Genomic DNA, 22,008 nt, shown 5'->3' with positions numbered 1-22,008 from the left:
CACTGCAGGTCTTAACTTTTATCATACTACATTTTTTAGTGTTTTTTGCTTCATACAGATATTAGATAAAACTGATGAAACCCGTACCCAGGATGAACGTTGGGTCCGTTGATCACAGCCTGCCTGAGTTCTCGGACATTCCACGCTGTCACAGGCTGGGGGTAGGTCAGCTTGGTCGCAAAAACCTGACAACAAAACGTCACATTTGCAGCAAAACATCACAACATAGGGACTGCTTTTCAGTACGCTTGAAGGGCTCATAACTATTCATACAATGAACGCTGAGTGATGATTTAAAGAAGACTTTGTTACATTCCAGTGATATACTTGATTAGTTTGAAGATAACATGACTCACCAGAGGAATCCCGATCTCATCCATGTTGATGTAAGGATCAGGGGAGATGACGGACCTGGCAGCATAGTCCACTCTCTTCCCCATCATGTGTTTCCTGAACAAACCATCTTTCTTCTCTATCAGCTACATCAACAGAGAACGTGTTTGTGATTGTACTTATAAACTTGCTGCTTTTGCAGTTTCTTTCATCAGATCTGGCATTCAAGTTTGCCTCAAATTCAATTGAGGAACTACCAATATGTGTTGTGTTTCCCCTACATGAATTGAGCGATTGAACACCCAGTATCAAGTATCAAGTCCACTGGCAGGCATTGTGCCTACATTCTAAATGATTGACACATACTTCAAAAGGAAAATCAATCTTTTCAGATCTGATTGTTATCATGACAATTGGACTGTACAGCCACATGAGGACACGCGACTACAGATGGATGACAAAGTGGTCATCGTCACACTGACTGACAAACAGCCTTTCAGACAATGTAGGCATCCTTCATTGGCTTTCCTACACTGAACACTCCAGTACCTGTTTTATTCCAGGGCTCCTGTCATTGGACAGCTTGTCCAGATCACTGTCCATCACCCTGTTCACAGACGTCTGTAGTCTCAGCCAGACGTTGTTCACCTTCTCTGTTACTGTCGTCCCTGATATCTCATGTAGAATGGTCTGGGTGTAGAAATGAGACAACATCAGCAAAACATTTAAAAAAAACATGAAAATACAAAATGTAGCTATTACTACTGAAGTTACTACTGTCATTTTGTCTGTGTTTTTTCCATGATTGCTACTACTTTTGAGTCATTGGCCATTTTTTACTACAGAAGATGAAAAAGTATTACAGATGCTGAGTAAATAGAGACTCTTTTCACACAAAGTGTTTTATTCACAGCTGATGTTTCGATGACCATCTGTCACCTTCCTCAGGGCAATTCTGACTGATTCACATTGCACTGCAGAACAGGTGTCCCTGCCATAGATGCATTCCCACCTGATGAAACTATTCATGGATATAACAGATGCTATACAATATAAGAAGATGGATCAATGTTGAAGTCAAATTACATTGTATCAGATAGAACCACTCACCTTCCCTCCAGTTTTTGTATCCTCCCCCTCCTCTTTCCCCATCTCCTGTAGCAACTTTCTGGCTACAACACACTCTGCCAGAACTTTGGCCAGGTTTGAGGTCTGCGCATTCTCAAATCTTTTGTCACCAAGGACTGAAACCTGCGGAAAAGGAAATAGTATGTAAGTTTCTTAATGTATCTACACGTATCTGTTCCTAAAACTAAGAAAAGATACTACATGTATCATCTTAAACAACACAATACTGCCCAAGAATGTTACACATTGATAGCATTTCTTATCTTACACCGAGAGAAGTTATTTGAGACTTACTGGTCTAAATCTGGAAGGTGGAACTGGTAAAACTTCCAAGAAGAAGATGTCGATGGGACATGTTCCCTGTGGGACCAGCCTCAGGGCACCGAACAGGTTGGACAGAAGTTCACCTGGAGATAAGTTCAAACATACATGTAGGTTCCACACTGAAATTCTTCATTCAAACAAGTTAATGCTTCATGTGCCAAATATTTCACATAAATGTATCAAGATTATACTTCAAGATGCTGAATTGTATACATGAAAAATCAGTACCAACAGATTTTTAGCCTTGTACAGTTAGAATTGCATCCCTGTATGTTTGTCAAAAAGCTTAATCAAAATACAATGTTTATAAGAGATGGGACCTGCAATGGCTACTAGTATAGGAAGGACCTTACCTTCATTTTTCCACAGAGCTCTAAGATGTGCCCTGGCTTCGTAGGGGGTGAGGTACCCTGATTCAACAGTAGAGTCTGTGATGACGTTCTTCACATCAAGCTTATCAGCCAACCAATCCTTCTGTTCCCTGTATTCAACATGACAATTAAGAGCAAAATTGGTACATTTTTGTACCATAACATCTATCTATAATAACTCATTGACTGCATGGTTATATTTCAGATTTAGGATCTTGATCCTGTTATTTTGATACATATGCAGCAAAGAATGAGAATCAATTTAGGCTTTTATTCTACAATTGAAAAAATATACTAAGTACATAAAACCTTCCCAGTTTCCCTTATCATGTCCTATATGTAGCCTACATAACCATATATTTGCATCCATGTAATATGAATGAACCAAGTACACAAGTATGTTACAATCATTTCTTTTAAGCAAATGACAACATTTCATGTCGTAAAGAATTTTCCTTATAGATGAAATTATCTACTGCCATTAGGGAGCCAAGATCCTGGTCACTTGTATTGTGTACTTACCCTTCTCCTATTTCATCTTCTCCCTCTTCACCATCCTCATACTTCTTCTTAAAGTGTCTTTTGGGTATTCCCTTGAACAAGATTCTACTGTTGTGTTGCATCTTGAGGTTTCTGACTGGGCTTTTACAGTGAAGACACCTCGTTCCCCTTTTCTTGAAGTAGTCCTTTGTGAATTCCTTCACTAGATCTTTCCTCTTCCCGACAGCAGTTTTCATGTTTTGTTGTGTCTGGGTCATTTTTGTGTCCACCCCTGGGATCCAAACCAAAGAATCAAAAAGGTCAGTTCAGCTCGACATATCTTACCAATTTAGGACAAAATGCAATACTTAACACACTAGTACATGTTAAGCCTTTCAAACAACAACTTTAAATTGAAAAGTCTTGGATGACTCTACTTGGATTGTGCCTTGCTGAGCCACCGAAGACATTGTCATTGTTGCCATAAATTGTACCATGTACAACTGTCAAGCAATAAAGTTCATTTATTCATTGTATCATAAATCATGGCCTGTCTTGTCTGCTAGGTACTGGACTCAAGTCAGAAATCTGGGACAGTGTCAACCTTCTCAGACCTTATCAAATGAAATAAAGATATGGCTTATGAATGTAGCTGTAGTCAATACTTAATGCAAAAGGAAATCACTGGTTATGTATCTATTACCACTTGATCTGTACTGCGAGTGTCATCTATAATACCTCTTCAGATTTCACACAGTATTTCTGATATTCTACTTACCTTAATATGACACAGAACTAATATGTCTCCAGCCCATAAAAAGTCCTTACCACTGATGGCTTTCTGTGCCTCCTCCTGCAGCTGCTGGGCGATGTAGTCATCATCAGCCTCCCCCTCCTCCTCCAGGATCCCACTCAGGACTCCATGTAGCTTCTCTACCATCTGCACCAGCCCATGGTCTAATACCTACAGGTTTGTCACACAGAATAGAGCCTATTGTGTAACTATCTGTATCTGTATAGATGGTGTAGCTGCCATTCAGTATAACACACCTCCTTTGCAGGAATGCAATAACAACTGTTACATGTTACATTAAATATCCTGTCACACTGAACCTTTGCACATCTAACTTTAAGCATTGTTTAGAGCTGAGGATACTTCTGGTGCACTGGTAACAACGAGAGTACAGAGGACATTGGTACATGTGGCAGTGTCATTTTCATTGGTTAATTGTATAAAAAGAATAGTGTAAAATCAACTTACCTTGAGTTGACTAGTAATGAGTTGAGCCTGAATCTTGGGGCACATCAGTCTGTGACAGTAGAAACAGGATCCTCTCAGCATCTGGAACAAAATGTTCTTCAATGAAAAAAAGCTTTCCTTTCCATTTTGAACATTACATAATCCTGGATAACTGTTCTCTAGAACCTTGTTGATCGACTGTTATGGAAAATTGAATAAACTAAAACTTCATACCATACCACTGTCCCTTCATTAAACTTAACTTAGTTAATATGAAAAACTAAAATTAATTAGAAGTTAACATAAAAAAATTCCTTTCTACTGACCTGATACAGCAGTCTGAGGAAGAGAGGGTTGAAGACTGGGAGTGGCAGGTTGACATGGCCCATGTGACCAGGACAGTGTAAGTAGTTCTGGGCACAGGTGCCACACAGGTCATCTCTGTCTGTTGGACCTATATATGGAGAGAGAAGAAACATAAGTACTACTGGATGATGATGTGGATCTATTATAAAAGTTATTGAAATTTTAGAATGTTATCTAGAAACATATAAAAAAGTTGTCAACAGCAAATCATCCTAAAGTAGACAAGCTTGATAATGCAAGTGTTGTCTAATTGTAAGAAGGTGTACCAGTGGGAGGTTTATAGGTGCTACCAACTGATCCGTCTGACGGGTATAGACCTTTTAGCCAAATCGTTAGAGCTGGTGCCCGGGATTGGAGTGGGTTCGATCTCCGGCCCAGGGACCAGGAGTGTCTTTCTGTTTCTACTCTCCTAGTTCTATAGTTTGTACATTGAAGAGTTTTTTCTGGCTACTTCACTGGCTACTTCTGGCTAATGATACTAGTCATTGATATTATTATAGGGCAGTATGTAGAAAAATATGGCAAAAAATTATCTTATTTTCAGGTAAGAAAAGCAGAAGTTTTACCGAGTGCTGGATCGTACAGTCCCCCGGTGGTTGGGTGCAGGAGGTTGTCGAATGTCTGAGGGTTGGTGATCTCCTTCACACTCAGTCTGCAGATCTCCTCTGCACTGTAGGTACTGAACTGTACCCCGGACAGGCGCTGGGACGGGATCTCCCACGTTAACATCTGGGAGACCTGGCAGGATGAGGTATAAGTCATTTGAATGTTTAAGTGTACAGAGGACTTAAGAAGAGACTTTTTAAAGTCTCTTCGTTTTAAAGTCTCTTCTTAAGTTTGAAAAGGGGGTTTTGAAAGGGGGGTTTGAGTAGTAGAACAATTTGGTATGTTGAGTAGAATTTAACTTTTGACCTGACAAAAAAACTGACTCATAAAACAAAGAATATTCGTATTTGTTTTCTTGACGTTGAATCAAAAGTTCAGACGTAAGTCAAATTGATTATCATGATCATAATTTTATAATCAAATCCCTTGAACACAGATGAGCTTATAATGTTTTATCTTGTGGTGGCCATTTCACGATGCACCAATCGTACATATTCGTCGTATCTCGATGTCCCCATAGCTAACTTCCCATTGATATCATTTATCTTACGCTACGCTACGTATATAATTTATTATAAAATTCCCAAAATTATACTTCTCAGCCCCCCTCCCCCGGCTACCTCGTCACGATAACTTTCTTGCCTACGTTACACTACAGATCAATGTTTGACATCAAGCAGCGCATATGCAATACGTTCGGTTCACCAAATACCCTTTTCTAATACTCACGTTTTTCGCAGCTCTTCAAGACGAGAAAAGTGCAGAAACTTTTGAACTATTTCACGTGCTGCCTTGCAAACACCAGTGGGCAGCCATGTTGGAATCTACCATTAAAGAGAGGGAGGCTTCCTCCTCCCAGCTTGTGGGAAAGTAAAATACCACACAATATTTGTCGTTTTCTAATCAAAATTAATAACACTGCTAAAGTTTTAATGAGTTTTATAATTAAATCTGCTGAAATGTACAAAGAAACAACAATAGTGCAAATTTACACGTTACGTAATTCCCCATATCACGCAATGGTTTGATCCACAGATTAAAAAGAAAAGTGACCTTCCTACGTGCAAAGCTGCACGTTGCTGATGCAGCGAACACATTATACCTGTTGAAAGAAAATATTGACAGCTCACAATCATGATCATATCAAGCATAATGTTACGAAGCCTCTCTAGACAACTTTTGGTAAGTGTTCAGTTATGTTTGTATAGAACGAAAAATAAATGATTCTCCTCCTGTCAAAAATGATGTCGCAAATTAATTTTAATAAAATAAATTTTAGAGTTCTTGTGAATTGCAAAATCTGATGCATTTGGTACTTCTATTCCTTGGCAAATCATTCATGTTTCATAGTTTTGAGATGCAAGACAAATTATTTTTTCGTAGTCACTGAAACACATCTCTTGGTAGAGAAAGAACTTGCAAAATTTATAAACATACTCTTATAATATTTATGATATATGTACAGGTATCTGTGATGAGACAACGTTGGTACTGCACATCGACAGACGGAGAAACACGGATAGCCAACATCCTCAAAGTCAAGTTTCCTGGAGCAATAGAAATCAAGGTCGATGACATATCAGGTACAACATGAAGCAAAGTGACATCAGTGACAGTCCATGGTGTATGTGATCACTAAGTAACAATCTTGACTATACATTTACAGCAAATGTGTAGAACTTCCAATTGTTAGCAGGAAAGCGAGCATAGACTTTGGTTAGTCTATAGGCATAGCCATCTGTGTATAACATTATATGTAGCCTCTACCAGGCTTGGGGAAGCATCTGGAAAGAGTAGAAATTGGCCGAATACTAGTAGTATACTTTGTCTATTTGGCCAATTCTACTCTTTCCAACCCCTTCCCGAAGCCTGGTACAGGCTAACATTACATATACATGTTGCTTATTGATACCAAACAGGTTAATTAAGCCTTCCTTATTCTATATTCTAGTGACATACACATCAGACAATGGTCTCATTTCAGACAATAGTCTCTATTGTCTTGATAGTAAATACATGTGTACATGTAACGTTATACTGTTGTTGATTTCAGGAGGATGCGGTGCCATGTATGAAGTCCACATTGTTGCAGACGAGTTTAAGGGAAAGAGAACAGTTATGCAGCATAGAATGGTCAATGAGGTATACATTGTATTCCAGCTCTGTTTCACTATCATCGGGTGTTGTATTACATGTCTGGAGACCCTTCTTGGATTTGTATGAATAGTAAAGAGTAAAGACTACAAGAGCAAGGCATCAGAAATGGTCTGTTGTTTTGCTAATCTCACATTGTAATCTCACAAAGGAAGTTGTAAAAAAAAAGCTTCCCTCGCCAAAACAAAAGTTTCTCAGTTATAGAAAAGTTGATGATTAACTGACCCCCAATAACGCTGCAGGTGTGCCAGATTGTATATCTGCCAGGTGATTGTCAGGAGCCTACATCATGTACTTAAAGCTAAGTCACTGACGCAAACCAAACTTCCTGTTGTACTTGAAATAGACAGGGGTCTTTGTTGTGTTCTTTGATGAATGATCAGTGATTGAGGACACTTTAATGTTCAATGTCAAGAAAACCAATTGCACAATGTTTTATCACTCAGGTGTCAGGTCATGGAGCTAGAAAAGGTTTATCAGCTCCAAAAATTCCTCCTTGCAGGGGTCGACCCCCCCCCCCAAAAAAAAGTCTAGGGTCAGCAGGTTTTCTAGGGTGACAAGTAGGGTCGGTCAGCATTTTTTTTTCCTAGGCCCAAGGACACAGGCCTAACTAGCCGAAGTTAAGTCTATACAGGTGACAGGTGTATGGGCTCAACTTTGGCTTGTCACATTTCTACTCGACCAGAACTTTGAACTTTACTTTGGCTTCACAAAAGAACCAGTTTTACAAAATTACAGGAAAGCCTCTACAAAGCTGTTGTTGATGTTTTGACTTACTAACGGTTTTTCCAGGAAGCCTGTAACGATGTGTGTTTTTTCCTGGAAGTAGTTCAAAAAGTGCTGTGTTTGTAGATGCCACTTTGTACCTGGTACCTGACTTCCAGCAATGTGTCAACATGCTCTGATTCAGATTAGATTGTTGCTGTGTAGATCTGTGTAGCTACTTTGTTCGATAGTTTTTTACTACTAAATTTTTGTTGTGTTGAAATCCTATATGTTGTTTATCCATGGTGATTTCACATTTGTAAGTTATAGAGGGTATGATTTCAAAACAGCAAAAGTGCTGACACAACAGGAAATAAGTAAGTTGCCAACAGGAAACAAAGTTTCTGAACGTGGCTGTGGGAAATACTTAGGAATATGACTGGTTCAAGGCAAATTTCTCGGAAAAGGAAACAGTTTACATGATAGAAGGTCAATGACCTCTACCACTTAATGAGTGATTAGTCAGATGTAATCAGTACTTGACACAATGACATAGGGACAGGTATCTTGTAATACTAGCTATATAGGGACTGTTTCAAAGAAACTGAACATGTAGTAGTTTGACTACTCCATCCCTATATAGGAGACAATGGGAAAATTTGTCTAATTTTCTTTTCTTCCATATTTGAGTATGAATTCTTGCTATCAAGGAACTTGGCAAAGAAGTTGTTGACTTGTGTCTTTTTTTAGGCTTTCACTGCTTATGTTGCAGTTCTAAATACCATTTGCGTCACCACACTTTCTGGTTTCCTCCCATCCACCCAATTCCTCAGCTTTTCTATCCGGTCAGCTTGAAGAAGGAAACAGATGGTCTTGCAAAAGTCGACAACTCTGATAGCAATATTTCACTGTCAGCTATACCAATTGTCAGAGTTTTCTCCGAGCCTACTAAGAAATTGTGTCATTTTGTCCCCGTCTATGTTGCAGGCACTGGCAGAGGAAGTGAAACAAATGCACGGCATCCGCATCAATACACAGCCCACACAGGAGAAGGCAGACAGCTGACCTCAGACTGAACTGACCGAGAAGTTTTTGCTACGAAATATCACTTGCTACAGTGTAAATGAAGACAAAATACGTCCCTCATTTGTGAATAGTGAACAGAACAATAAGGCCATGTTGATTTGATTATATGGATGACATCCTCTGGGAACCCCAAAACTTACACGAGCATGCGAATAAAAAAAGTTTGGCTAAAAAAAGTTTCCTTCGTTATGAAATGTATGGTATAGCGAATAATAATAGACTCTTAATTTTCGTTTCTTCACATTTTCTTCTTTTCCTGAATTGATTTCGGCATTCCATGACATTAGTATCATTTTCCAATACTTTTTTTGCAACATACAACATATATTTGCCCATTTTGTATGATTTACCATACGGTCGAAAACTTGTTACTTTGTTTTTTTTTTTAAACGGACGAAAATTCATGCTCACGCGGATGTCATCCATGGAATCAAATCAACATGGCCTAAATGACAAACACTAAGTATGTCTCTAGAATCTCACCTAGGAACCCAGCTGAAATGGTTCACATACTGTGAGGTATTGAGCAACAGTTGCTTCTTGGAAGGAAGCATCAGGTAGCGTTAATTCCAAGTTAGTTGGCACTGAAGTGGTGTTAAGTTATGTTGTGTGACTGACTTTGTGGGAAAAACGTATACATGCTTGAGAGCAGAAGAACTGTACTAGAGTTAGTGGTAACATGGTCAATGGTTAAGGGGAATGAACAATGTAAACATGCTTGTGGACTGTCTTTTCTATAATTTGATTCTTTTCACAAAAAATGAAGAAGTATATCATATGTATATGGATGTGATGTTCTATCAAGGTCGATGTTGATATTTCTTGTTGCCATTTTCAACCTATAAAAGTGTAGGTAATGTTGTATTCATTCAGTTCCTTCTCAGTGAGTTTTAAAACAATGTATTCTCTTGGTAACAAAGTATCATTTTCTACTGAAAACATTTTGGGTTCAACCAGCAGGATTTTATAAGTACAGATAGTAATCTTGAGCTATGTCCATTTGTTTATTATAATTTATATATACCGGTAAACTCAGTGGTTTGTCCTGAAACTTGATACCTTTGAGGAAGTAAATAAGTTCAGTACATCTTTTACCTGTGCTGGCCTCTGAAACTACAAGCCTTGCACTGTGAAGGGTAAACAAATACCAGGTAGTTCCCATTGTCATGCCAGTTATAAGTACAAACATGCTCCACAAATAACTGTCACCCGTCATCTCTCTATGCAACTGTACTAGTATTTGTTTTATGAGAATGTGATTAATTTGGATGTTAGATCTACTAGTAATTCACCTCGGCTGTCATTGTAATGTTTCCTCGTGTAACAAAAATGTCCTGTCACTCATTATGTGCAGTTTGTGTTGAATGTCAGGAAAATATGATCCATCTATAGCAGAATCAAATATATTGATATCATCATATTTGCCTGCGTCACGCCTCTTGGTTGTTAACAGACAATGCTTGTTCTTATTTCTTGATGTATGCAACCTTATACCTCCTGAACTCTCATCCAAATGTCAAGGCTTACGTAAGAAACCAAACATTTGTGGTACTCATGGAAACTTAGCCTCCTCGTTTATACCAACACAAGAGACAGTGCCTCTTTTCTGTTTACACAAAACAGTGGGAGAGCTTCTGCTGACAGTTGGCCATGACCAAGGAGCTTTAAATAGATCTTAAGGCTCCTTGCCATGACCAAGTCTCAAAACAGTTCTGGAAAGAAGTTGGCAGTTACAGGAACGATTAGGGTTTTTTTTGCCAGCTTTAAATCTTTTTTTTTTGTGTGTGTATATAGCAACTGGATCACGTTTATGCCCTAAATTCCCTGCATTAGGAGTTTGGTTGGGTATTCTTTAGACTATGCCAATGTGAAAGGTTTGCAGATGCCAACTGTCCTCCCTAGAACAGTCGGTATCTGCAAACTAATACTCCCAAAGCACCTCATTTCTAGTATTCTAATCACTCAGTTAGAAGGTTCCTACTGTACGGTAATGTTCATTACTCTTCATTACAATGTATGCCAATTAACCTTTTACAGATAGCTTGTTGAAAGAAGGTGTGATACTGAGAACACTACACCACTGTTTCCCAAGGGGTTAATGTTTCATCCACAGGTGTTGTGTAACTGGTTTGAGCCCCAGGCACAAAGTCAATGCTGACGTCAGCTGACGGTCATCCATGACATGGGTAGAGCATTGTTACGTCTACAACTGTATTGTAGGGCTAGCAGGGGACGTATATCTGGTCAATTATACTTTATCGTGTGTGAAAGGGTTTGTTCCTCACACTGTTCACTGGCTGTGATAATGCGCATTTGAAACGGAAGTTATTTAGCTCCTAACTAGAAAGGTAACATTTGCAAGGCAAATGCATAATGTTTGCCTTCGCGTATGGGGTCCTCTGTTAATTCTTACTCAAACACATTCATACATATGGCCAGACAGGAGTCTAAATCCCTCCTGCTATAAAATTATAACCCAACACTAGTTACCATGGTGATCTTTATTGGTTTGGAGAAGAAGAAGAGGAAACAGAGCAAAAACAGTATGTTTTCCTTCGGTAAAACATGAGAAACAGGTGCCAGCTGTGCCTGAAAGAAGCCCTGAAGAAAGTGTCGACCTGTACACAAATAAAATAGGCTGTGCAAATCGAAGACCTTCCAAGACCTTCAACTAATCTTTAAACTGCTCACATTTCACATCACAAGCCTTCTGAACTTGTAAAAGACTTTTTAAAGTCTTTTAAAAGTACATTTAAACGCGCGTTGCTATGATCCTCGCACGGAGTTTCACCAAAGGGAAATATCAGAAGTGAATCCGCAAAAGGGGAAAGTAAAAAGGAGAACATAAAGTTCGAACAACGTGCTTCGGTTTCTGTCCAGACGTGTGTTACGTGTTCCCGGCGACTTCAAACCAACGGCAGTCAGACTGCGGAACACTTCCTCATTGTGGTTTTGATGTTGTTTTAAACTAACGTAAACAGTTCTGATATTCATACCTGCCGCCGTCCCCGCGCCAGCCTGGCCAGCGGGGTTATTCTCAACATACGAAAATTCGTGTCAAAGAATAGCCCTCTTGTCTTTCGAAAGTGCCTTAAGGTTGTGCTTAAAGTAAAGCTTCAAGTTCACCACTGGGACCCTATCATTAACATTCATTCATGTTTTACCGCGCTCATTTGCATATAGGGACTTCCCCGTTCTGGCTTTCGGCCAACTTTATACATGCACAGTTTCCTTGTGTGTTGGTGACACATTAACTACATGGAAAAACCCTTTGCACACGCAAGAGAACAGTTCCCGTTAAGTTCCCGTTTTTTGTGAGAGCTCTTCACGTGCTTTTCCAGTGTTTCGGAAAGATATGCATGTACGTCGTCCTCGGAGGGGAGTCAGAGGGACATTTTCTCGGGAGCACACAGTGGGTCGAACCGGCGGAGCGCGATGGCTTGGCCCGATACAGCGACCTGCTACGTGCTGCTGGTGGCCTCGCTAACGGTGAACGTGTCTGCGGCCTGCTTCTTCCTACTTCCCCCTGGTGTAGCGGCGGTTCTGAGGCGGGTTTCTCGGCGGTCCCCCTCGTCTTGGCCGAGCCAGGTTCTGGACATGCACGAGGACCATCCGTGGACACTCGGAAAATAGTAAGTTTCGTGAAATAACAATTTAAACTAAACATTTTATGATATTAGGGTAAAATATAAATTTCACTATTTCTGCATAAAGTTTCATGGCACTTGAGGACACTGTGAAATGTTAAACTCTCCACACGTGAAGATTTTATCACATATTTCATAAATTTCCAACATGTTGTCCACATGACAGCATTGCGCACTGTCGTAGTTTCTCTATTATAGAATTATAGATCATGCAGTTAAATTTTAACGATGGTGAGCCTTTCCTGGACTAAGAAAACAATACCGCATAGTCGCAAGTGGAGAGCCCCCTTAAAATGCATAGAGATTGGTCAAATCCACCATTATGCTCATGCAAAATTCATTTTATAGTGAGAACTAAAGAAGTATTAGTGGGGGAGTAAAGTACCCAGGGACAGGCCCATGGTCACCGAGAAGTGAAACGCGGAAGTAATACCTCACCTGGGGCACAGTGCGGGTACAATCAACCAAATACTACGGAATATCACCTGAATAAAAGACCAGATAATGCGTGTGAGGTAATACTTTTATATATTTCGGATATTGCAACATCTTGTAACTGTAACTTCTGAAAAGCCCGCCGGTGTTCCTCAATTCGTGACTCAGAATTACTTTAAATACTAGTAGTTAGGAACCGGGTTTGACGTAACCAGGAAACGACATGGCGTGCCACAATGCACTTTAGGGTCCAACTGTAGTCAATGGTGTGCATTTCTGAACTATACATAACGTTATACAGTCCAGTAAAAACTGACAGAGCTTATCGACTTCCACTTGAAAAGTCTGTTATCATCAGATTCATGAAGACCACCATACGTGTATTGTAAACAGAATTTCGGTTTGCGCCTTACATCACAGTTAGGCGTAGCTTACTGTAATCAAACTTGCACGTAGGGCAGTCTTGTTTACCGGTACAAGTTACACAAGATAAGAACAGAGCCCCAGGCAAAGGTCTGTGCATGTGCGCCGGTTTGAAGCCCGCCGAACTTTGACATCTCGGCTGTGTGTTTGAGAATAGTTGGACTGCTTAGCAACTGTGCTACTTGGGAACTGTGTGAAGGAATTTTGCAAGAAGTGTGCAATTTGTAATGAGAAGCTTTAGTATGATATTAGTAATGTGTGGTACGATGACAGATGACACTTAGGTGTTAAAGCCCGGCGAAATTAGGAAAGAAGAAAGATAGAAGACAGTAAGAAAGAAAGGAAAAATGAAGAAAGGAAAAACCGAGAAAGAAAGACTGAGAAAGAAAGAAGAAGTTACGAAGTTTAGCAGACCTTCACGTGAATTCGAACCCTTACCAAGTTCCGATTCTCTCACACACACACAGGCACCTGGAACAACGCCAGGTGAGCGAGGAAGTCTGGTATGGGATCGACCGAGGAAATGTTTCCTCTTTTTGTATACATGTAGCTATATTAGGTCCTCAAGCGATGTTTAGAGAGGGAGGTCTAGTTTTACTTCCCCGTGCGTGGGGTACATGTGGCAGCGACCATGGCAACTAGAGAGGGAAGTCCGTCTGTCGTTTACGGGCGTCAAGTTCACATGAACTGTGCAAAGCCATGCATGAATGAGGCCTAGGGCAAGAAAAATGAAAATGTGGGGTTGGGAACATGGGAGAGGGCTTGGCATTTCTTCCTTTTCTTTGAAAGTAGAGCAAGGACGCTCCTTAAGTAGAGTTCTTTTCAAACCCGGATTGCTCGGGTACGCACGAGCGCCTATCCTGTGTAGAATGATGCGGAACGCGTCTCGTACTAGGAAATTTTACGTCTCATTGCCATCGAGTCAGGCGACTGTTTATTTTACTTTACTTGATTGAGCCAGCCAAGTTTCGCACCAATGAATAGCCGACTTGCCAAAATAGTTCTGATACATGTATTCCAAGCCCCGCAGCCTTCTTTCTTTATATTCCTGTCAAACTTCCTTGTAATTTTTGTCTTTTCTGTATCGGTCTTTTTTTTATCTTACTCCTTTCTGTTTTGCTGTACGTATTTTTACCTCCATGAAATGTGTCATGGAGGTTATATTTTCAGTTGCGTTTATCTGTCCGTCCGTCTGTCCGTCTGTCCGTCCGTCTGTTGGTCAACAAGATAACTCAAGAACGCCTGGATGGATTGGTTTCATACTTGGTGTGTTGGTAGGGTGTGACGAAAACTGGAAATGATTAGATTTTGGTCCCCCTAGTGGCTTCCCTTGGTACTGCAGCGCAACTTCCGGTTTTGATATCTCGCGATCTGGACATGCTAGGGTCATGAAATTTGAATGATAGGTAGCTCTCGTGCTTGGGAAGAAGTCACATGAGTTTGGGCCCCCTAGCGGCTTGTTCTGGAACTGCAGGATGGTTTCTTTAAAAATATTCGAGAGAGGATAACTGAACAACTGTTTGATGGATCGTCATGATTTTTGGTATGTAGGTAGCTGAAATGATGCTTGACATGATTAAAATACAATTATGCAAATCAGAATCTAATTTTCATAATTAATGAGGAAATTCTATAAATCTGCTGTATTCCATATTAGGGCTATGAAACACTTTAGACATATGTAATTGAGAACAACAAGATCATTGGTAGATATTGATTATGTAAATGAAGACCTAATTTGCATAATTAATGGCAAATTGGTACACTTTTACGGTGGTAACTGCTGTGAATCTAATACTTGCCATACTTGGAAGTTCAATTAAGGCGAACATCACTAAACATAATGTATTCAAATCAGGACCTCATTTGCATAATTTATGAGGAAACGCTAGAATAGCCTTATTTCTTAAGATAACCCTGTCATTGGGCGGAGAATATCATCAAATGATATAATATATGCAAATGTGCTCTTATAATTTGCATATTGGCAGTAAAAAATGTATAATTCGTCAGCTTGGATGGCAAACATGAGTTGGCAAAGGTATGTCAGGGGTCATTCTTGCATATAACCAACAATATCATACGTTGTTCATGTTAAATGGTAAGGATTTCACCAGTGTGTTGTATGTTACTAGGTAGGGGCTATGTGAATAATTTGTATAAAAATTTTGCTAATGAGCAGGATTGTAAATGTAAGCCATTTATGTGATCATCACTATGCATAAGCTTTACGAAAGCACTAAACATGTCATGGAGGTATGAGATTGTTTCAACATCCCAATTTCCTTGTCTTCTCTCTTATCGCCAGTGTATACGTAGTTCTTTCCTGTGGCTTTCCTTTTCTCGTCTCTTAATTACCAACTAACTTGCCACAGGTCTGTTGTGTAGCATATAACATTTAAACATTACTAGTAGTTCATTAGTTAACACACATATCTGATGTGTTCACAGTTTGGTAGACCAGCTGTCGAGTTGTGTCCTGTGTCTGTGGGCGGTCTGTGCGCTGGCGACCACCGACGTGTTCCAGCGGCCGTTCCGCGGCCTCTCCGCCGGCGTCGCCTCCGTCTTCGCGGCCAACGTCGGACACTACGTCTACAAATGTTTCCAGGACTTCCACCTCCGTAACGATCTGCCGAACTTCCGCATCAACTTTCTCCACCACGCGGTGACAGTCATCGTGTACGTCGTCTTCTCCCTGTATCAACAGAGCGGTCTGTTCGGCCTGCTCGGCGTTCTCTTCGAGGGAACTGTGATATTCTACGAGACATCCAAACTGTTACAGACATTAGACGTGGAAAGGCACTCCGTTGTATACGGTGTAAACATTATCATTGGAACAGTGATGACACTCGTTTTGAGAGGAGTCGTGCCAATTGTATTCTTCGTTCTTGCTTTCCGAGTATCCTCGCCTTTTGATATGGACTACATGCCGCTGGCTTTTTATTTCCTCAGTATAATTTTCTTTGCCATCATCAATTTGTGGCTGTTGAGGGCGAGTGTTTACTCAGTCAGAAGATTTTTTGTAAGAAGAAAGCTGCATATCTATGCTCAGGCACTCCAGCCACGATCGTTGCACGGCAGCAGCTCACGATCTTCTAGTCCGTCTTCTTCGTTACACTCGACCCAAGGCTTGCTAGCCCTGGAGGAGGGTTTGCCAGCAGCTCCCCCGACTACTGTTCGGAACACCCTGACGAAGAAGAACGACTTTGCCCGACTGACTCCGGTCTCGAACACGAACATTAACGCGAATGTCGGCGACGACCCAAGATACCAGAAGTTCGTCAACACCATGACAGATGGCGCTAAAGACATAACCCGAGTTCTGATGATGGAGACTTTAAACATGTCTCGATCTGCGAAGACTCGAGAAAGAGTCCAGTACGTGAGACCTGCAGTAAATACAGTTAATATTCGGCCAATGACAATCGCAGCATCGCCTGGACCGCCCTCGCAACCCCGAACTATGTCCCGGACGGTGCACACACCGAGACGGGTTAGACTGCCACCCGCCCCGCCGCCGCATCCAACCCGACACGTGGTCACCCACGAACCAGTTCCTGTTCAGATACCTTCAACCAACATCCCATCACACACTTCAAAAACGCATGTGACAATGAGCTTGCCGCCTGATGACGGCCCTAGAGAAAGTTCTCAGCCTGTGACGAAAATAATACGGAAGGTAAAAAGTGACCCGTTTATAGCTAGGCATCAGGTGATGCCACCAAAATGTTACAGGTCACGCTATAGTTGGTGAAAAACAGTGACACTGACCTATGATTGCATATCATTGACAGAAACTTAACATTACTAGATATGTTAACATTAGCCGTAAATTGTCAATAAAAATCTTTCAACTCATTCCCATGAATCAGCTAAAAGTAACTGCCACCTCAACTTTTTCCATTATGAAAAAAGAACTGCAAAACCATGATGTGAGAAATATGCATTCTTTTACGATGGAACATGAATGGAATTAAAAATGATTATCATTTTGTATCAAGTACATCGCTACTTTTAAACTAGTATTTGGTCAGTATTAAGTGGGGTAGACTGTTCGTCACTATTTCAGACTCTGCATGCTTAACCAAAGTTAGTCTGTCTTTAGAGTCACATCTGATTCGGAAACGCATAATTAATCTTGATCAAACCTCCAATATCATTCAGGACAATAACCAATCGACACCGCATACACGTGGTCAAACGATCGCTGATGAGACACAAAATATTATGTATAATGTTTCTTGCTAATGTTGGTTTATTGTTTACTGTGACATTTTTGTTTGAACAATAAACATGCAGTGAGTAGACTGTCTCTGAGATGTGTTGTTTAGCATTCAGTTTATTGCCATTAGCTCCAGTTTCATGACTCCATACCTTGTTCACTGTTACAGGGATAATAAACACGTACATCTAACATCAAAATTAGTAATGATAACCACGATTCACGGCCCATTACTTTAAACTAGCTATACAATGTATATAGCACCAGTTCATAAAAGACGTATTCTCGCAGACGCAGCATCTGACGTTATGCGCGGAAAGGTGCTTGGAGCAAGCGAAGGGTATGTACACTAAAGAACCTAGAGCCGGTCAGGGACAAGCACGACGTCTTATCAATTGTCAGTGAAGCCTGGATGCCATGCTGTTAGGATAGCCGTGAGCTCAGCGCTATCTCTTCGAGGCTGGTAACGTTTCGGGCCGCCAAACCAGGCGAGGGTAGCTTTTTACAGACGGTTTAGGATTCTTTGCTCACATACGCAACAGGCGAGGGTAGCTTTTTACAGACGGTTTAGGATTCTTTGCTCACATACGCAAGGGATCTTTGGGTCGGCGCCGAACACTAGTAGATAGACTCGGCGTAATACAGGAAGTCAGCGGATAAGGAAAGGTAAAAGGTGTTGAAGGAGAGGGATAAGGGAAACCAGCTGGATATAGCTCGTGGATATAGCTCGCCCAGAACTTGCCTGTGCTTTATAGTAAAGGCCGGGGTAGGACAACTACGGTTTGGTACCCAGGCAATGTTCAGTGTAACAATCAGAATCCCGTATCCATGGATATCTCCTCTACAGGTACGTAGTCACAGGTGAGTCTTGGGTTGACTGGTTCACATGGCCCAGTAGTTGGGCTGTCGGTGACCAGTGGACCCGTCTCCGGACAGGCGGGTTGTAGCTGACCCACTGGACAACTGGTCCTGGAACTGGACTTGTTCCCTAAAACAGAGAGAATATATGGTGAATCTCCGTGGAGTTAAAACACACAAGCGACTCCATATATACTGTGTGCAAGTCTTATGTAGTGACGCCAATAGACTCTCCATCAGGGAATTTTATAACCAAGATCATTACAGGTTTTCATGTAACATCGTTAGAAGATTCGACAGCGTTACAGCTGTGTAACGACGGTTGTTGTGGAGTGTGGTTGTACCTGAGTTGTTGACACTGTCTCCACACGACTGTGTCGGTTGTACCGTAGGTTGGCCGGTAGGTCATGTGTGACGTCAGAAGGTCTACCTGCACCGTCAGCCGCCCGTACACGTCCAGTAACCCACTGGACTTCCTCGTCACCTGAGGGGCGGAAGAAAAGAGTGGGAGATGGTCAAGGTTTATGGATCTTGGTTTCCGAGATTCACTAGTGATTTTGCACATCCTAACGGAGGGGGTGCCCCTGCTCTTTTTCAGTAACAAACACTGGAGAAAGCAATTTTGTATTTTAAGAAAATATATTGCTAGTTACATGACTACATTGAGTTTTACCATGTTTCATGTCTAGTTTAGAACATTCAAGATGTATATTTTACTCTTAATTTTAAATGCGTGCCTTACCTCCACCGTTGGTAACGTCGTGATCATCTCGTGCCCAGCGTCCTTTTCGCACTTGACATAGAGCGCTGAGAATGGACCACCTTTGCACGGATAGGCTCCGGCGGGCCCAACGATTCGTGCAGTCCACGCAACATAGCGGGAATAGTCGGGCGGCATCTGAAAAACGTCCATGTATTTGAGCCGAAGTTTGACGTGTTTCGTGTTGTTGACGTCACTCTCAATGCACCAACACTGTTTTTCAGTATCACGGAGAAAGGCTCGGTTTTTCATGGAGTCCGTGGCGTAAACCTTGACTTGGCTAACATGCGCGGCTGAAAACAAGTCTACATGCAGGAACAAGCGAACTCTTCTGGTCAGCTTGCCGAGGGATTGGTCAATCTGGTGGTCCCTTCCTTTCCCGCCAAAATCAAACAGTTCCTCTTTCGCGCCAGTGTCAATTTTCTCGTCTGCGAACCTGGCTGTCAAACGATATTTGAGTCTGCAAAAATGATCAAAATGAGTCAGTCTGTTCAGCCGCACGTAGCTCTGGTCAGTGTTTTCCATGTGTTCTCCATTTGGATGAACAGAGATATTCCAGTCAAACCCTCCATATTCGAAATAAGAAGAGTCATACCTGGGAAAGCCTGCGCGCCCTCTGGGTAAAATGTCCAGAATGGCACCAAAGGTTGTTTTGCAGTTTCCTATTCTCAGTTCTACTGTCAAATTCCCGTCAGAATCTACGTAACCCTGTCTTAGTTCTTCTTCTAGAAGGAGACTTCTCTGTCCTTGTGAGGAGTGGCCGTGGATGAATTCACATTGCTTCCTTTGGAAAGAAACGTTCCTGGCAGCGTCCTTAGTATGCAGTACGGTCAGTGCGTAATCTACTTTACAAACAACCCTCTTCCTAACGCGCTGCAGGCACAGAAAGGCGCCCAAAGTTCTGTCATAGTCCTTTCTTTCCAAACGAAGGCACCATTTATGGCAAGCGTACGTGAACTCTCCCGAGTTCTCGTCCTTGATGTCGTGAGGCGAGCTGACGAGGAACGTGAACACGTGAGTGTCGCAGTCGTCCTGAAGAGGGACGAAACGATGGAGCGTCACCATTTCACCTGACTTCTCAGAGTTATGAAGTCTTTTGGCCCTCTGGCACCTGTAAGATAAACAAAAGCAATAGAAGCGTTATCAACAGTTTTAGAGAACTTTAATACGTGATACTTTGTCATTAAATGGTAAGTGAGAAAATGTTATTCTAGACTTCATGCTCTTGTGTTCCGTTACCGCTCAGTGGTTAAGAGGCCTCTTAGTGTTCGAAAGTTTCAAACGTCCTGTTTAGTGTAGGGGCCACCCTGAGCTCAATTGGCTTGACCAGACATTTTCGTGTTTACTATCATAAAATTAATGTTGTACCGACGTCAACAGTAACGGTGACCAGTGACTCTGATTTCTCAAATGCCTGGAGTAAGTACAAGATACTACAATATTGAGTGTGCATCCCTCAATGGGTCTCCACGCTCCGATACTATACAATGGTGTTACTGCTAATTCAACCCTGAAGAATGTATAGGGCTATTCCATTTCAAAGGCTGGGAAGGGACCAGTGAGATTTTCAGTACAAAAACCATACAATAGAAAGCACAGCACAAACCTAACGGCACATTTGCCTGGTGATTTGTAAGGCTTATCCTCAGTCAAATGGTTTCCACAAATCAATATCCGCACACTTGGACTGAACACCGCTTATCGACCTGCCAACCACCTTGCTAAATCACACAATAAGTAATCTATAACGACGCACTTAGAGTTATATACTGCACTTAATTACCTTCTGGTTATATCCTTATTTCATGACTAAGGATATAAAAGTATACATACGTATACGTATAGTTACATACATGTCTGAAACATGATCTGTAGTGGGTGGCTCGTTGAGAAGTTGAGACGCCGAAAAATAAATCAATCGTACTGGGAACAGCCCACTCAGATATCCGCGCACCGTGAGCTTCAGAGACGTCGTTGCCCTTTTTCTATTTGCATAAACATTGGAGTTTACCGTGAGGCCCACGAGAGGGAGAGGAGGTTTCCTTGCTGTTACACATTATTCTAGTTTTACACTATCATCAAACTATACAGCGACAGTCTCGAAGTGTACTACTGAAAGAGGACTGGCTGTCATAAGATGCTCAAGTTTGCGTATATTAAACAAGAGCAGTACGTACCATGATGGCACAGGTTTGTGTTTTCTCTGGGGAAGAAATCATAAATCTTATAGTCTGGTCGCTGAAAGCTTTGGACACGGGAGTTATGGCGTGCAGTGGCTCGTAAGCCATCTAGATGTCAAGAAATGAATCATGTGCCCATGTCAGTTATTCGTAACGATCTTCTGACGATCATGAACAGCGAAAGTACCGTGACAGCAGGCACAGACGTTACGTTTCTTCTTGCTCCCTTTATAATTGAACACAACGACCTAGTTGGGAGCCACAGGCTTATACATTTCTACATGCACGCTCTATTCTCCCTCGGGAAATGCACTCGGCATTCATTCACAGAAACATACCTGAAAACCGTGAGTTGGCGTGTGCAGCGCTACAGCTGACTCTGTCCGTTATTTGGATCCCGCTAGGACTGAATTACAAACGATGCAAACAGGCTGAGACGACCGTTGACATAGATATCCGCTCCAAACAAGTTGCCATTGTACTGTTGTTTCTGTATAACGGGACACTCAGGTCTGATTTACATTGCAGGTCACGTGATGGGTGTACCTGCTGTGCTGTATTCCATGCCACCTGTTCAAGAGTCCACGATGTAGCAAAATGAAAGGCAAAGAATAACGCCATGATAGAGATCGTTACATTGATACGTTATAAAAAGATAGACTACAGTGTGGTCCTTTTCAAACGTAAACG

At 41.5% G+C, this 22,008-nt stretch overlaps 4 protein-coding genes across 6 annotated transcripts in view; 2 read left to right on the top strand and 2 right to left on the bottom strand.

Annotated features, from left to right (window-relative positions):
• The window catches only part of LOC109473582 (DNA-directed RNA polymerase I subunit RPA1-like), a 27,821-nt gene extending 22,138 nt beyond the window's left edge, over positions 1–5,683 (bottom strand). The window contains exons 1-6 of one of the 2 annotated variants that reach the window (XM_019773482.1): positions 5,578–5,683; positions 4,809–4,980; positions 4,203–4,330; positions 3,898–3,978; positions 3,465–3,600; positions 2,679–2,928 (exon numbers count right to left, since the gene is read on the bottom strand). In XM_019773482.1, the coding sequence (XP_019629041.1) occupies positions 2,679–2,928; positions 3,465–3,600; positions 3,898–3,978; positions 4,203–4,330; positions 4,809–4,971 (758 nt within the window). In that variant the 5' untranslated portion in view covers positions 4,972–4,980; positions 5,578–5,683. The remainder of the gene's footprint in view (positions 1–2,678; positions 2,929–3,464; positions 3,601–3,897; positions 3,979–4,202; positions 4,331–4,808; positions 4,981–5,577) is intronic. The other variant, XM_019773483.1, reaches the window with a different exon arrangement.
• Positions 1–9,061, top strand: part of LOC109473627 (bolA-like protein 3) — a 9,941-nt gene extending 880 nt beyond the window's left edge. The window contains exons 1-4 of one of the 2 annotated variants that reach the window (XM_019773558.1): positions 5,892–6,030; positions 6,314–6,431; positions 6,902–6,990; positions 8,695–9,061. In XM_019773558.1, coding sequence (XP_019629117.1) covers positions 5,983–6,030; positions 6,314–6,431; positions 6,902–6,990; positions 8,695–8,772 — 333 coding nt within the window. In that variant the 5' untranslated portion in view covers positions 5,892–5,982 and the 3' untranslated portion in view covers positions 8,773–9,061. Of the gene's footprint in view, positions 1–5,891; positions 6,031–6,313; positions 6,432–6,901; positions 6,991–8,694 lie in introns of those variants that run through there. The other variant, XM_019773559.1, reaches the window with a different exon arrangement.
• Positions 9,062–11,660: 2,599 nt separating this feature from the next.
• Positions 11,661–17,603, top strand: LOC109473595. The gene is made up of 2 exons (XM_019773512.1): positions 11,661–12,425; positions 15,750–17,603. The coding sequence occupies exons 1-2, from the start codon at positions 12,229–12,231 to the stop codon at positions 17,050–17,052; spliced, it is 1,500 nt and encodes a 499-aa protein (XP_019629071.1). The 5' UTR covers positions 11,661–12,228; the 3' UTR covers positions 17,053–17,603.
• A 719-nt stretch (positions 17,604–18,322) lies between these two features.
• Positions 18,323–21,772, bottom strand: LOC109473598. Its single transcript, XM_019773513.1, has 4 exons — positions 21,657–21,772; positions 19,121–20,249; positions 18,723–18,862; positions 18,323–18,508 (listed from the first exon to the last, which is right to left on the bottom strand). The coding sequence occupies exons 2-4, from the start codon at positions 20,201–20,203 to the stop codon at positions 18,403–18,405; spliced, it is 1,329 nt and encodes a 442-aa protein (XP_019629072.1). The 5' UTR covers positions 20,204–20,249; positions 21,657–21,772; the 3' UTR covers positions 18,323–18,402.
• Between the last annotated feature and the right edge of the window lie 236 nt (positions 21,773–22,008).

The sequence above is a fragment of the Branchiostoma belcheri genome, unplaced genomic scaffold (genome assembly GCF_001625305.1).
Source record: "Branchiostoma belcheri isolate BF01 breed outbred unplaced genomic scaffold, Haploidv18h27 scaffold3, whole genome shotgun sequence".
Taxonomy (NCBI): domain Eukaryota; kingdom Metazoa; phylum Chordata; class Leptocardii; order Amphioxiformes; family Branchiostomatidae; genus Branchiostoma; species Branchiostoma belcheri.
This window is presented reverse-complemented; position numbering and strand designations above follow the sequence as displayed.